The sequence below is a fragment of the Ailuropoda melanoleuca genome, chromosome 13 (genome assembly GCF_002007445.2).
Source record: "Ailuropoda melanoleuca isolate Jingjing chromosome 13, ASM200744v2, whole genome shotgun sequence".
Classification (NCBI taxonomy): domain Eukaryota; kingdom Metazoa; phylum Chordata; class Mammalia; order Carnivora; family Ursidae; genus Ailuropoda; species Ailuropoda melanoleuca.
This window is the reverse complement of record NC_048230.1, coordinates 30,968,605-30,984,574: the sequence shown is the minus strand read 5'-3', so window position 1 is coordinate 30,984,574 and position 15,970 is coordinate 30,968,605. Positions and strand designations below refer to the sequence as shown.

The following is a 15,970-nucleotide window of genomic DNA, read 5'->3' as shown; positions in this document are numbered from 1 at the left end:
AGCCTGGAGGAGGGCCCAGGGGAAGGAAGAGAGGCGGGGGCCAGGCAGCAGTCTCTAAACAGACCTCGCCAATGTGCCAGGCACCAAATTCCGTGGTGACCCCAAACCCCAGGCTGTGAGGAGTCTGGTGGGGGAGATGGATACCAACAGACCATCATACAAGCAGGGCATGAATTACCGCTGACCTTAGAGCTTTGAAGACTCTGGGTGCACGAAGGGAGCTGTGACTTCACTGGTCTGGGGCCATCAAGGAAGTGGGACTGTCTCTTAAAAAAAAAAAAAAAGCTTAAAAAAAGATTCTCTCTCTAAAAAAAAAAGCAGCCGCAGCAGAAGAAAGCAGCAGTGTGAGGTGCCTGAGGGGGAACAGGAGGCCCAGCTGAGAAGAAACCACTGGGTCTGTGCGCTGGGGGCCTCTGAGGACTCCAGCGAGTGTAGCTTCCACGAGTGCTGGGCTGGGGCCAGACTGTCTCTTGTTCTCCGTCGTCCCACTTGGGCCCCCGTGAAGGGCAGAGTGGGCTGCATCAGGCCAGAGGATTGTTGCCAAGTGAGGCCTGTGAACCGGGAGGGCGCCCAGCAGCCATGGGGTCTCTGCAGGGCCATCTGGCAGGTCCACGTCTTCTGTATGGGTGTGTCTGTGGGGCCGGCGACGGGATGAAGGCGGGAAGGTGTGTGGCCAGTGGCAGGGTAGGACCGCGGGGTGTGGGTGTGTGTGTACATGTGTGTGTGCTCGCACACACACGCTCCCACGCCCACGATGGGGCAGAGGAGCAGCTGAGGGATGGGGTCAGCAGGGATGAGCAGAGTCACCCCCGTGGAAACACGACTCCCTGGGTGATGGTAGGGAGCAGCTGGGCCGCCGGGCCCAGGGGCGTGGCCGGCTCTGCCCAATGGCTCTGGCCTCTCCCTGGGCCACCCTCCCCACCTGTTGACCAAGCCCGAGGAAGTGCTGTGCTGGCCAGTGCGGGGACACCACGCAGGCGTCCGCGCCCGCCGAGAAAGGGCTGCCCTCCACGTAGCTCTGTGAGCCTCTGGTGGGGTCTGACTGAGCCCCTTTGGTGGAGAGGTGACTCTGGCGTGTCTATCTGAGCAGGCCTTGCAGTGGCTCGTGTGACTGGGCTGCTGTGGTCCCCCTATGCCTGCCTGCTGATGTGGGTCATTCCCCAGGGCCTTTTGGATAAGTGACCCACCACCTCCCTTCCACAGGGAATTGGCTCAGGAGGGCTGGGCAGGAGCAGGGCCATCAGGACAGGCCAAGGGACAGTCCACACTGTTCTCACAGGCCTCCAAATCTCCGGGTGGGTGCCCCTTCATCCGCCCACTCCACACAGGGACCACCAGCTAAAAACAGTCCCTGGGACCTCTAGCCCTGTCCCCACCATTGAAACTTTCCATGTCTTTGTCCCCATGACCTTTCCTTTGTGTCCTCTTCTTCCACATTAGTATCTGGGGGCTCTTGTGGCCCCACAGACACAACTTTCATCCTCCTGCTCCTTGCCCACGGGTTAGATCCCACAGGTTTCGTGGGAGGGAGCTGGTGGGACCCTCTGCAGAGCCTGGGTCCCTTTCTTCTTCCCTCTCCTAGCCCAACATCATGCTTCCCCAAAGCTCAGCACAGGGTAGCCCACACCCCACATCTTTCTTTCCCCTTCCCTCCAGGCCAGGGATGACAAATACAGGCAGATTCACCCCATTCTCCTTTCTGGTGCCCTGGCAGACATCACTAATCAATCACAGCACTGAGGCTGGCTGCAGCCTCGATGGTGTCTGCCCGCATCCCCAGGGAGCCCGTAGCAGCTGATCCAGGTCAGCCCTTAAGACGAAATCCACCTGCCATTCCTGCTTTAGGCTGCTCCCACCAGGCCTTTCATCTTGACCCATTCTCGGGGCCACCTGCACATTCACATCTGACTCCTGTCCACCTCGCTGCAGGCCAGAGGCCACTTGAGCATAGCCAGCTGAGGTTCTCTCTGTCCCCATAGGCTGACGCCACACAGTTCCGGAGCTTGGGCCCAGGAGGTGGTTGAGGGCACTGGGGCATTGGCCCCAAGTCCCCAGCACCGAAGAGGATCTGGTGGGTTTGCTGTCGGTCCTGAGGGCAGCCAAGCCCCTGCCGGGGAGAGTGTGGTGCAGGCCCGGGGGTGATGCTCTTGTGTCCAGCCCCTGTGCAGCAGCAGCACCCGGGCCTCGCAGGCACAGCTCCCAGTCCCGACAGGGCTTGCGCGCTGACCCCCCCGGCCTGGCCCCGGGGCAGGCAGGAGGTGAGTAGCGGACAGCAGGCCCAGGGCAGGGTAGCTGCCCGGCACCCAGGGGGCGGCACACTGCAGCCGCCCCGGCAACCCGCCACCCTCCTGGCCGCCGAGCCCAGGATGCGAGGATGGCCAGACCATCTCTGCCCATCCTGGTGCCTCTGGGCCCTGAGAGCCTGCGCCCCTTCACCCGGGAGTCCCTGGCAGCCATAGAACAGCGGGTGCTGGAGGAAGAGGCCCGGCAGCAGCGGAACAAGCAGATGGAGATCGAGGAGGCTGAAAGAAAGCCGCGCAGCGACCTGGAGGCTGGCAAGAACCTGCCCCTCATCTACGGGGACCCCCCACCAGAGGTCATCGGCATCCCCCTGGAGGACCTGGACCCCTACTACAGCGACAAGAAGGTCTGGGCCTGGTAGGGTTTCCTCTCCCTGCCTGTCCCTCGTCCGTCTGCCTGCCTGTCCCTACACCTCACAGCTCTCTCTCTGCCGCAGACCTTCATCGTCCTTAACAAGGGCAAGGCCATCTTCCGATTCTCCGCTGCACCTGCTCTCTACATGCTGAGCCCCTTCAGCATCATCAGACGCAGCGCCATCAAAGTGCTCATCCACTCATATCCTACCCAAGTGGGGCGAGTGCAGGGGCAAGAGGGGTTAGGGACCGGCAAAGCCAGGTGCTGCAGGCGGGGAGGCCCTTTGCCCACCTCCCCTCCCCACCTGCTCCCTCACTTTCCTTGACCCCCCCCGACGCTGTTCAGCATGTTCATCATGGTCACCATCCTGACCAACTGTGTGTTCATGACCATGAGCAACCCGCCTTCCTGGTCCAAGCACGTGGAGTAAGTCTCCTCCTCCTCGGAGCTTCCCCCCGCCGCCGCCCCACCCCGCCCCAGTCTGGGACACAGCCCACCCCAGGGGTCTGCACTCTGAGGATGCCCCGAGCGGCACTGCTCTTGTCTTCCAGGAAGACACACACTGTAACTGTCACCCCCGTCAACACCGTAAGCCCTCCGGGGTGGTGCACCCTGTCACGCTCACCAATACCCTCAACCTCCCGGGGCAGCATATTTCATCACTGTGACCTCCCTCCTGGGAGGTCCATCATCGCCACACCTGGCCCTGGCCACCCTCTCCCCACCAGGTACACCTTCACGGGGATCTATACCTTTGAATCCCTCATCAAGATGCTGGCCCGGGGCTTCTGCATTGACGACTTCACATTCCTCCGGGACCCCTGGAACTGGCTGGACTTCAGCGTCATCACGATGGCGTGAGCAGGGCCTGGAGGGCATCCTGAGGCAGAGGAGGGGGAGGGGAGGGGGCCGGGTCTCAAAGAGGGCAGCTGAGTGGGTTGACTCCCTGGAGGGGTGGGCTGCGGGGGTGACGGGCAGGTGCGCCGTGAGCTGCCTGGTTCGAGGGGCTGCCGTTGCTGGGGTCTGTTTTGGAGGCTCTCCTGATGCCTCCTCCACTTGCCTCCACATGCTGTGTGCAACCACACGCGTCAGCGCTAAGCCCCAGTCCCACAGGCCCTCATGCACTGGGAGAGCTGGGCTACCCTTGCCACCCCCGTTCCCAGCAGCGTTCCTGCACTGTCTTCCCCAGCTCTCAGGGCCCAAGAGGAACCTTGGGGTGTCTGACCTGCCCTTCCCCCCAACCCCTGTGGTAACCCCAACCACAAGGATTCCTCGGGAATCCTCATTCTGGGCCTACAGAAGCTGTGATTTCTGCCCTCACATCTACCCCCAACTCTGACACAGCCTTCGTCCCAACCTCCCTGCCCAGGTACCTGACGGAGTTTGTGGACTTGGGCAACATCTCAGCCCTGAGAACTTTCCGGGTGCTGCGGGCCCTGAAAACCATCACGGTCATCCCAGGTACTCAGGTCCAGGAGCCTGACCCAGGGTCACAACACTCTCACACCAAAAGCTGGACACAGTTGGGGAGACCCCATAGCCAGGGAGGAGAAGGGGCCGGAGGCTGGAGGATGAGCATTCAAGAGGCAGCACGGCAAGGTGGTTAGAGCACAGACTCTGAGCCAGACTTCCTGAGCTCAAGTCTCACGTCTGCCACTTCCCAACTTTGACCTCGGGCAAGTGGTTCAACCTGCCTATGACTCAGTTTCCTCCTCTACAAAATGTACATAATAACACTGGGTGTTACAAGGATTAAATGTGCATGGAGAGTGTGTTAAATAAAATGAGGAGACTGGGCAGAGAGAGACCAAGGGGACGAGGGATGGAAAGTCCCAGCCCCGAGGCTTCTATAAGGAACACGCCACATACCCGCTGAGCAACCAGGCCAGGGCAATTCCAAAGTAATGCATCAAAAAGCATGAAATAGGGGCGCCTGGGTGGCACAGCGGTTGAGTGTCTGCCTTCAGCTCAGGGCGTGATTCCGGCGTTATGGGATCGAGTCCCACATCAGGCTCCTCTGCTGTGAGCCTGCTTCTTCCTCTCCCACTCCCCCTGCTTGTGTTCCCTCTCTCGCTGGCTGTCTTTATCTCTATCAAATAAATAAATAAAATCTTAAAAAAAAAAAAAGCATGAAATAAATAGAACCCGGATCACCCAGACCCTCAAAAAGAGCACATGGAGAAACCGAACAAGGTTCATGAAAGGAGAGAAAAACAGCCTGAAAGAGACGGACCCTGGGAGGAGGGGGGTTAGGTCTGAGTGCTAGAAAGTACCATAATTTTCCCCTAGTCCAACACCCTCAAACTGTGGCTGAGGAAGGTGAGACCCTCACAGGCCCTGGGAGGGGAAGGCTTCCCAAAGGCCACACTGCTCGCTGGCCACTGAGTGAAGGCCAGAGTACCTTTCCTCGATGCTATGCTTCCAGCATCCTCCCAGCTTGGAGGGTTTTGATAAGGTGGCTGCTGACCGCCTGTTTTCCACATCATGATAAGAAAAGGAAATGATACAGAAACAAGAGACACTGATTAAGCCCAAAGAAGAAGTTATGGCTCTTCCATAAATGATGGGAATCCATCCCTAGAAGTCTGTAAGAGTTTCTATGCCTTTGTCTGTCCAAAGGGGCAGGTTGCAATAATATCTCCAACTTAGTCTAGAGCTGTTGTTCCTTGGGTGTTAATAGGCATTATAAGAAAAGGGTTTCTGTTGTCAAGCAAGTTAAGGGAACATGGTATTAAAGTGTTTGCTTGTTTCTGCAGGACTTGTCAGAGCCTTTGATAGAATAATCTACAGTCACACTCCAAGAGCAGCATCTGGAACTGAGCCTTTCCTAAACATTTATCGAACTCCTTCTTTTAAGGGCACAGCAGGGGAGATCAGTGTTGTGTAGAACACAGTTTGGGAATGTCAATCTGGCGACATTTATTCAACTCTACCTTGTGCCTTTGTGTTGCTTTACGAGATAGGCAACAGCCTGGAAGGTCTTTATAGTGCATTCTTCTAAGTGGCCGAGACTGGCCATTCAAAGGCTCCACATCCAGGATGCGATGGGAGGAGGGCGGGCTTATTTGGGAAGGCTTCAGGGAAGCGGTGCCCCTGTAAGTCAAGGCTTGAAGGAGATGCAGTAGACAGAGACTTGAGGGGCTGGGAGAGTGAGTTACCACCCTGCCCATCCCCTACTCTCACCCTCCCTCTGGTCAGGGCTGAAGACGATTGTGGGGGCCCTGATCCAGTCGGTGAAAAAGCTGTCGGACGTGATGATCCTCACCGTCTTCTGCCTGAGCGTCTTCGCGCTGGTGGGGCTGCAGCTCTTCATGGGAAACCTGCGGCACAAGTGCGTGCGCTGGCCCCCGCCCTTCAATGACACCAACAGCACGTGGTATGGCAACGACACGTGGTACGGCAACGACACGTGGTACGGCAACGACACGTGGAACAGCGGTGAGAGCTGGGCCAGCAACTCGACCTTTGACTGGGATGCCTACATCAGTGACGAAGGTGAGAAGGCAGGCTGGGGAGGCCGCTGGGATCCGTCCCCGCCCCTGGGGCAGCCCCTCGCCATGTAGGCAGCAGGGGGACCAAAGCTTAAGTCCATCGCTTTCCAGCTTGGGGAACCTCGGACAAGTCACTTGGTCTCCCTAACCCTCAGAACCCTCACCTCTAAAACTGAGGTAACAGAGCACCTGGGGGGCTCAGTGGGTGAAGAGTCGGCCTTTGGCTCAGGTGGTGATAACAGGGTCCTGGGATCGAGTCCCGCATGGGGCTCCCTGCTCAAGGGGGAGTCTGCTGCTCCCTCACCACCTGCCCCTCCCCTCCCCTCCCCTTCCCCCTTGCTCATGCACGTGCTCTCTCTCAAAAAAATAAATAAATAAATAAATAAATAAAATCTTAAAAAAATAAAAGGGTCTTTCTCAAAGGGTGAGCGTGACAATGAATGCCCCATGGCTTTGAAAATCCTCCAGCTTTTGCTATGAAAAGCAGCGGCCCATCGTCCCCATTCCCTCACCAACACATTCCTTCTTTTCCCCCCAACACCTGGCACCCTGGCAGGGCCACCATCGGCCACCCATGGACTCACCTAGTCACACACCGTACTTCACAGGTACACACGCCCAAGCCACACATTTTCATGCAACCACTGTTAGTCCACACAAGGCCTTCTGGCAAATTAGAAGAAGGTACCCATTTTTCAACTGGCCCCTGGATTCCAGCTCTCCCCCCACCTGCTCACCCCTCAGTCGGGCGTCTCATGCAGGTGTGAGGTAGCCACGGGCATGCGCACACATACCATTGGGCTGGCTCCCTGTGCCCCTGTCGCATCCCGACTGCCCAGCCACACAGCGTAGGTGCTGAGCGGACATGGCTTGCAGCTGAGCTGCCTGTAGTGTATCTACCCAGAGACCTAAAGGAGGGGTGAGGGAAGCCAGAGAGGCTCCATTTGGGGTATGTGGTGCACACAGATGTGCCCACAGGCGTGCAATGGGTGCGTGTGTCCACAGTGTGTCCTCGTGGGTGACATGTTTCCTTTGTGGCCTCTGACTCCCAAAGGGAACTTCTATTTCCTGGAGGGCGCTAACGACGCCCTGCTCTGTGGAAACAGCAGCGATGCTGGGTGAGTGATACAGGGGAGTGGGGAAAAGGTGTCCCAGGGGTATCAGAAGACGGGGGCTGATTAGGGAAAAGGACGTGGGGTGGATGGGAATGTAAGGAAAACCTGCGGACTTGAATGGAACCCTTCTTTGATTGGAGGACACAGAAAGCACTATAGCATTTTTCCTCTTGGGATCCCCCCCACCCGCCACCGTCTGTCCCTCGGCTGGAATTCTCTTCCCTCCCTAAAACCAGCAGCCCGTTTTATCTGCAGGCACTGCCCTGAGGGTTATGAGTGTATCAAGGCTGGGCGGAACCCCAACTACGGCTACACCAGCTACGACACGTTCAGCTGGGCCTTCCTGGCTCTCTTCCGCCTCATGACCCAGGACTACTGGGAGAACCTCTTCCAGCTGGTACGACCACCCCTGCCCTGCCTCGCAGCCCCACCACCACCTCCCCCCAGCCCCACAGCCTCCTCAGGGCATGGTAGGACCTGTAACAAGGCCCCCTCGTCCCTGAGACCCCCTTCAGCGCCACCGCAGACAGTTTCTTGGAGGCACTCTTGACACTGGGGATCTGCCCACATCTGAGGCACAGCCTTTTCTTCCTTTGCCACCTTCGCCTTAAGCACTGAGATCTGGGCCTGGCTCAGACCCCCAGGCCTCACAGCAACCAGTAGGGTAGCTTAGAAATTCAACGCCGCCCCTACACAATTATTTAGCTTCTACTGTTTGCATGGTAGGCAGGTTGCATCTGGAGTAGCAGTGCCTTCTGGCCCCTGGTAATGTTTCCAACACTGACGATGTTCATGATAATAATAATAATAATAATAATAATAATGGCAACTATTATTTGTTGAGCTCTTATTAGATCAAAGCATGGTAGCAACGGTAGGATTCAAGTTGACCCCAAAGCCCACGTTCACCATTTTTTAAAATTTTCTTTTATCCTGGCTCTCTGATCTCAAGATGTCTGTCTCAGGTCCTCAGGGCTCTCTGAGCCAGGAGACCAGGAAAGTCTGGGTCCCAAGTGTATATTTTGAAGCTCCCCAGAATGTGGCTTAGCCTGCCAAGGATGGCTATCCCCTGCCTCAAGGTCCTCAAATCGCCGGGCTCTGTGAGCGACCTTCCCTGTTTACATATCTTGGCAATGGGTGTGTGGAGAGGGGTGGCGGGTGAAAGCAAGCAGGGCCACGTGGTGCTCCCTCTCCTCCTCCCCTCCCCCCAGACCCTTCGAGCAGCTGGCAAGACCTACATGATCTTCTTTGTGGTCATCATTTTCCTGGGCTCCTTCTATCTCATTAACCTGATCCTGGCTGTGGTGGCCATGGCGTACGCAGAGCAGAACGAGGCCACCCTGGCCGAGGATCAGGAGAAAGAAGAGGAGTTTCAGCAGATGCTGGAGAAATTCAAAAAGCAACAGGAGGAGCTGGAGAAGGTCTGGACTCAGGGAGAGGAGTCCCTCAGCCTGGGTTTTCCCAGGCAGGCTGAGGGTGAGGGAGAGGCTTGAGTTAGGGGCTGCAAAGTAGGGTGAGCACAAGGCCCCAGTCTGGGGGCTTTGCTGGGTTGGGAGGCAGTCGGGCAGTTGAAATAGTATTCCACAGCTCTGTGCCTCAGTTTCCCTATTAACAACAAGGGATCTGGAGTAGTTAAACCTGAAGTAACCTTCCAGCTCAAATATGTACTGTCTTGTGATTCTTTCTGGGCGGGATATGGGCCCATGCTGAGAGAGAGGTGGGTCCTGTGGAGGCCCCCGGGGGCAGCCCCCCATTCCTCACCACCTCCTGAAGCGTGGGGTCAGTCAAGGCTTCTGAGAGTGGCGGGTCTTCAGGGATGAAGGTCTTCCGTCATTTTGGTCCCTACCCTGTCAATCCCATCACCGCCAAGGTCGCCCCCCAACCCACCCCAGGCTCAGGGCAGGACAAGAAGAGGGGCCCCACCCTAAAGGACTTGGAAAGAAGCTCAGAGAGTCCATTAGTCCATCCACCGGGCTCTGAGATGGACTCCGTCCCCACCACCCTTGCTGATCCACAGGCCAAGGCTGCCCAGGCTCTGGAAGGCGGGGAGGCAGGTGGGGACCCAGCCCACGGCAAAGACTGCAACGGCAGCCTGGACACATCACTGGGGGAGAAGGGGCCCCCACGGCAGAGCTGCAGTGCAGACAGCGGTATCTCAGACGCTATGGAAGGTGAGTGCTTGACACCCCTATAGGCACCTATGCTGCTTGTCCTGCCCATCAGGCCACTCGGACTCCTGGAAGGGGGCAGGTGGGGGCCTGGCTGGGCCCAGCTTCGGAAGGACAGTAACTTAATTAAGGTATCGAAGAAACGGCTGTGATAAATATAGTTCTGGCTTAGCCCGGCCCAGTTCTGGCTGCAAGGCCAGGCTGCTGTGGGAACTGGGGGCTTCCGGGGGAGGGACTTGGGGGCTGCCAAGGCAATGGGGAAGGACAGGAGGATCATACTAACCAGGAAGGCCCGGTGTTCTGTAAACTGGAAATTCTGCTCCTCAAATGTCTTCTGGGCAGAAGTTAAAGGTCAAAGGTCAAACTCTGCCCAGGTAGAATCACAGATTCCCCAAATCCCCATACTGCCCTACAAGCGTCAGGGAAAGAACAAGATAAGGTAACAAGGACAGGGTGGATAGACACAAACATGGATGGATGGATGGATGGATGGATGGGCTGAAAGATCAATGAATGGGAAGAGACGTGTGTATGGATGGATGAGAAGTAAGGGGGGAAGGAGGGGAAAAGGAGGAGGGAGAAGGGAAGGAGGAAGCAAGGGAAGGAGGAATAATGGAAATAGAACATGGAAGAAATCTGGTCCAGGAATCCTTGTGCCAGGAAGGACTGGGAGGGCCTAGAGGACTTTGGAGACCTCTAGAAGACACCTTCTCACCCGACCTTGTGTGACAGGCATCCAGGAGTCTGTGCCCTGGCAGAGAAGGCCCAGGGGGTGCTGTGTGTCACTGGCTGAGGTCACTCAATGCTGCCCTGGCCGGGACCATTGTGAGAAGTTTTGGGTGTCAGACACTGTTTGAGTTACCTGCAGGGACTTGGGGGTCATCAGCTTGGGGGTGGGGCTGTTACTATCAGACTAGAATCTGCAGCCTTTGAGAGATCCAATTAGCTAACTCCCTGGGGTGTCCCAATTGAACCCAGGTCTCCACGGGACTGCCCCCAACCCTTTCCTCATCTCTGAGATGAGAGGGCACTAATAGCACTCATCTCATAAATTTCTGGTGGTAATGACATAAGATCACGCCGAGGCTGAGGACTCCCATAGGCAGCGCAGGCCTCGAAGTCCAGCAGGAAGGGCAGCTTTATCCATGGGCCTAACAGAGCCCCAGGGCTCTAGAGCTGGGGTAGCAAGAACAGGGGGTGTTTCCAGAAACCCACTCTGGTGAGAAAGTATACACTGGCTGGGGACAGTGTGGAGGGGTCAGCTTTGCTGGCAATGGGAGGGAGGGCCCTCAGGGGGGTCCTTGGTCTGCTCTGAATGTCCCTGGCCAACAGCAAGTGGAATGGGACCAAATGCTCTGCAGTGGCCTCCCACCTCTCCCTGGGGACCCTCAGGCCCAGCCAGAGATCAGGGGTCTCCCTTGCCAGGATCACAGCCCCAGGCCACAGGCAGGGGGTGGGAGTCACTGAAGAGCTGTCTTTGGGAGGTGTGCCAAGAAGGCCCAGCCTGAGGTGGGGCATTAAGAGAAGGGGCTCCAGGTAGGGCTGGCTGAAGGAGTGGGGCTTTGGGGATGGAACACTGAGGGGTTTGGGGCATGTGGTCGGGGTCTCCAGGAGCAGGTTGTGAGGAGAGGGGGGCTTGAAGTATGCTTAGCCGAGGGGATGGGTTTGAGATGTGGAGTTCAAGAGCAGACCTGGGAGGTGGGACCTAAGATCTAGATCAGGAAAGGAGGACACGGGGGAGGGGTGGGGTGGTCCTCGTCAGGTGTGTTTCTACTCTACTCCCAGAGCTGGAAGAGGCCCACCAGAAGTGCCCACCGTGGTGGTACAAGTGTGCCCACAAAGTGCTCATATGGAACTGCTGCACCCCATGGGTGAAGTTCAAGAGCATCATCCACCTGATTGTCATGGACCCCTTCGTGGACCTGGGCATCACCATCTGCATTGTGCTCAACACCCTCTTCATGGCCATGGAGCATTACCCCATGACAGAGCACTTTGACAACGTGCTCACCGTGGGCAACCTGGTAGGGAGGGGACGGGGAGAGGTGTCACTCCCTGGCAGGACAGGAGGGGGCCACAGGGCCCTTTGGGGCCATCTGGGCTGTGTGGAAATACGGGACACTATTGGGGGTCATACAGGGACGAGCTGGGCTTATTCTCCCAGTATATGGGGGGCATGAGTTGAATGTGGGGTGATCCATGGGATGTGGAATTTGGGTTTTAGGGTATTTGGAGGTAGAGAGAATGGGGATGAGGTGCTAGACATTTTAAGATTGGGACTCGGTCTCCGGGTTCTGGCCACCCTGGAGGCAGCGGTAGGGAGTGGGGTCATGGGTGACAGGTCTCCACTTGCAGAGGTTGCTGTGGGCCTAAGAGGGACCAAGGGACCTGAAAGTGGAGGCATATAACCCTGGGCACCCAGGCCTGAGAGCCCCCCACCCCTCCCCGCCACTGGGGCACAGTCCCCAACCCCAGCCTCCCGCCCACTACTGTTTCTCCAGTGTGGCCAGGCCAGCTACAGCAGGCCTTTCCTGCCCCGCTATTGTTGACACGCGCTGATCCGCCTGCTTATCCCTGCCCATTAGGAGCATTATCACCTCATTTCCAGCCCCGGTGGAGCCTAACAAAGGGAAAAAGCCGCCTCATCCTCCAGCCCTGCCCCGCCCTTCCTCATTCCCTTAGAAATGTTTCCAAACGGCAAAAGGGCGGTGTTCCCCCTACCCTGAGGGTGAGGAGAGCCCAAGGAGAATAAGATTTGGGGACCTGTGGCAGTACGAGGACGAGGATGATGTGGGTGGCATGGGCATCAGACCCTGGACTCCCAACCTGCGCGGCAGGCACTTCTATCCTGCGGAGATGTCTGAGGCAGCCATGCCAGGCTGGGCTGGAGGGGCAAGGGTGTGCCCTGTGCAGTGCAGCTGCTGGGCTGTGCGTGATGGGCCCAGCCTGCCACCTCCCCACCCCCTGCCCACCCCCTGCCCGCACTCTACTGCCGTCTGGGCACCTGCTGTGACCCAGGACAGCTCCTGGGTGGGGTTCAGCATGTGCCCTGTCAGGCTGTGGACCAGGGCAGCTGGTGCCCAGCAGGAGGGCGGCTGTGCCTAGGGAGCTTTTGGAGGCTAGGCAGCCTTTACACCCCTTTTTTCCCGGTTTGTGGAGGGCAGCTCTGGCCTTCTCCTGGATCCTTGACCTTGCCCCCTTTTGACGCCTACCCTAGACTTCTGAGTCCACCAAGGTTTGCTGAGTTCTGGGACTCCTGCCAATCAGGGTAGAGAGGGCATGGTGTAGAGACAGGAAGACTGAATTAAGCACCCCAAGACCTGGGTTTGAGGTCTGACTCATTCCCATATGGGTGGCATGAGTGAGCACATGCCACTTACCTTGGAGCCTCGGCGTTCTCATCTCTGGAGCAAGCGACCATCTCTCACAACTACATAGAAATTGGCATCCCAGTGAGGTCATCACGTGAACCACAAAGTGCTGCATGAGTGCTAAATATTATGATTGGGGTGAGGCCCCAAGAAGTGAAGTGACTGGCCCGAGGGCACAAAGCCAGAAGCGGATGGGTTCAGGTCTCTCTCAGGGTGGTACCCACCGTGCCCTGTGGCAGGGCCATTCCCCTCTTCACTCACGCACGCACACACGTGGCCCGTGGGCGCCACTGCCTGCCCCTGCTCAGGGCTCCGGACCCCTCCCCTCAGGCCCTGCGGGCTCTGTCAGGAGGTGGGGGTCAGGGGGGGACTCCCAAAGCCCTGCGCTCCCCAAGGCTCTGTGATGTAGACTGGCCCCCAACTCCATCCCACAGGTCTTCACCGGCATCTTCACAGCAGAGATGGTACTGAAGCTCATCGCCATGGACCCCTACGAGTACTTCCAGCAGGGCTGGAACATCTTTGACAGTATCATCGTCACCCTCAGCCTGGTGGAACTGGGCCTGGCCAATGTGCAAGGGCTGTCTGTGCTCCGCTCCTTCCGACTGGTGCGTGAGGCCCCGGGGCCCGGCTGAGGAGGGGCGGGATCGGGTACGCAGAGAATGGGGGGGGGAGATCCCCAAGAAGCCACTTGTGCACGCCATTCCGCCACTCAGAACCTTCCTTACTCAAAATGGGGAGAAAGAGAGCCCCTCCCTTATCACATAGCGTTGCCGGGGGGCCGAAATGATAGCCCAGGAACTGACATTTGGACTTGACTCCTTAGTGACCTTGGGTGACAGTGGAGCAGGCACCATATTGCAGACCTGAAGGCTGGGGCTCAGGAAGCTCGTTAGTAGTGGAATCAGGAGTCGGATTTAGTATCCTTTCCACCACCCCATAGGATCACTTTTATTCTTACCAAATCTCTGCGTACCTATCACCCACTCCAACAGCCATCAACGTTCTGTGGTTCTCGTTCCATCTGTCCCCTACTTTTTATGGGGGGAACCCGTTAAAGCAAATCCTGACATAGAATGTCACTTGTAAATACTTCAGTTTGTATCTTTAAGAGATAAGGATTTTTTTTCTTTTGAACACACGAAGAGGATGAGGTGGTCGGATAGGAGTCTCCCCATTTAACAGAGCGGCAGACTGAGGCCTCAGACCGCTCATGGGGTGGGGATTCGAGTTGTTCTGGAGAGGTCTTTCTCCCAAGGGTGGGGCTCCCTCGGGTTGGACTAGAGTTGGGGGGGGCCCTGGGCCTCACTGGCCCCTGCGCTCCCCCTGCCCCCCCGCCCCACCCGGCAGCTGCGGGTCTTCAAGCTGGCCAAGTCATGGCCGACACTGAACATGCTCATCAAGATCATCGGCAACTCGGTGGGCGCACTGGGCAACCTGACGCTGGTGCTGGCCATCATCGTGTTCATCTTCGCCGTCGTGGGCATGCAGCTGTTCGGCAAGAGCTACAAGGAGTGCGTGTGCAAGATCGCGGCCGACTGCAGCCTGCCCCGCTGGCACATGAACGACTTCTTCCACTCCTTCCTCATCGTCTTCCGCATCCTGTGCGGGGAGTGGATCGAGACCATGTGGGACTGCATGGAGGTGGCCGGCCAGGCCATGTGCCTCACGGTCTTCCTCATGGTCATGGTCATCGGCAACCTAGTGGTGAGTTAGGCCAGCTGGGTGGCCCCCCCCGCCCACCGCCAGGAAACCCAAGCATCCAAAACATGTCCCATTCAATTATGTCCTTTAAATTGGGCCTTCCTTCAAGGGCCTTTGTGGTTAAACTGGGTGACATCATTGACTCAGGACTGTATTCTACCGCCCCCACTCAAAACCCAATTTTATATGGTTTAACCTGCTTAAGAATCACCTGGAAGTTTCTTAAAACCGAGATGGGTTCCTGGCCCCACGTCTGCAGAGTCTCTGATTCAGCAGCTTGGGGCCAGCGCCTGGGAATCTGCATTTCTAACCAGGGCAGCTGTTGCTGGTCCAGAGACGACACTGTGCGTAGTACCGTTGAAACCTAGTGTTTGGGGTAAAGTAACATGATAACTGGAGTCAGCCAGACCCACGCTGCAGGCCCAGCTCTGTTGTCATCTGTGTGACCTTGAACAAGCGACTGCTCTGTGGTCAGCTGGGTGCAGGAAGGTGGCACGCGGGGTTGGCACCAGCACTCCAGGCCTCCCGGCTTTCTTTCACTCTCCTCCATTCCTGGAATTGGGCCCCAGGAGTGGGGAGAATCCAGAGATGGCATAAACTGCCTTCATCCTGCCCCTTTCTGTGGCTCAGGGCTTCCCTGAGGGGCTGGTCCAGGGGTGGAGCTGCAGGGGGGCCCATGAGGAGCAGGGGTGCAGGCCACGGTCATGCTCACCAACATTTCTGTGGCTGTGGCCCGGGGTGGCGTGTCTCTGCATCCAGTCGCCCACAGCCCTTGCCCTGCTCAGGGTGGGCAGCACTCCTGCCAGGAACTCTGTGCCCAGCTGCCTCCTGCCCTGCCCGACACTGCCCTGGGCAACAGGGGAGTGGGAAGACGCACGTCTCCACGTTCCGCAAAGGCCGGTGGAATCCTTGGGCTGCTGGGTCAGCCCTTCTCAGATATCGCTGAGCTCCAGCTGGGGGCAGGAGCGGGCTGGCGGGGAGGGGTGTCACTTCCACTGAGGAAGAGACTGTGGGGAGAGGTCCTGAGCCCCCAGGGACAGCTAGGCAGGAGAACCCCAGCTGGTTGACCCTGGGAGAGGTCGGGACATGGGGAGAGAGAGAGAGAGAGAAGATGCCCCAGCAGAACTTCGGGGTGGAATTGGGGTGGGTAGCTAGCTAGCTCTGAGTAGAAGTTTGTGAAGGTAAGTTTAAGGGCCCAGCATGACTATAAGGGTCTGCAGTGGGTCTCCCTCTGCACATGTGTAAACTCAAAAACATTGCAAGCCACTTACTGACAGAAGTTATTTAACCCTCTCTAGCCTCAATTTTTCTCATGCGGAAAATGGGGATGGTAATGGTGGTGACCCAATTCAGCACATGATCTGAGCGCTCAGCAAAGCACCTGGTCTACAAGGCTGGGGGAGCAGGGAGTGGTGGTTCAGGTCCCCACCATAGGTGTCACCGCCACCCTCCCCGAGGATTGGGCT

General features: G+C 57.5%; 1 protein-coding gene across 2 annotated transcripts in view; it reads left to right on the top strand.

Moving 5' to 3' along the window:
- Positions 1-15,970, top strand: part of SCN4A (sodium voltage-gated channel alpha subunit 4) — a 41,427-nt gene that overhangs the window by 12,612 nt on the left and 12,845 nt on the right. The window contains exons 1-14 of one of the 2 annotated variants that reach the window (XM_034640289.1): positions 374-665; positions 1,980-2,647; positions 2,738-2,856; positions 2,992-3,081; positions 3,384-3,512; positions 4,025-4,116; positions 5,854-6,150; positions 7,201-7,264; positions 7,517-7,658; positions 8,473-8,682; positions 9,279-9,432; positions 11,215-11,453; positions 13,235-13,408; positions 14,151-14,507. In XM_034640289.1, coding sequence (XP_034496180.1) covers positions 2,375-2,647; positions 2,738-2,856; positions 2,992-3,081; positions 3,384-3,512; positions 4,025-4,116; positions 5,854-6,150; positions 7,201-7,264; positions 7,517-7,658; positions 8,473-8,682; positions 9,279-9,432; positions 11,215-11,453; positions 13,235-13,408; positions 14,151-14,507 — 2,340 coding nt within the window. In that variant the 5' untranslated portion in view covers positions 374-665; positions 1,980-2,374. Of the gene's footprint in view, positions 1-373; positions 666-1,979; positions 2,648-2,737; positions 2,857-2,991; positions 3,082-3,383; positions 3,513-4,024; positions 4,117-5,853; positions 6,151-7,200; positions 7,265-7,516; positions 7,659-8,472; positions 8,683-9,278; positions 9,433-11,214; positions 11,454-13,234; positions 13,409-14,150; positions 14,508-15,970 lie in introns of those variants that run through there. The other variant, XM_019805183.2, reaches the window with a different exon arrangement.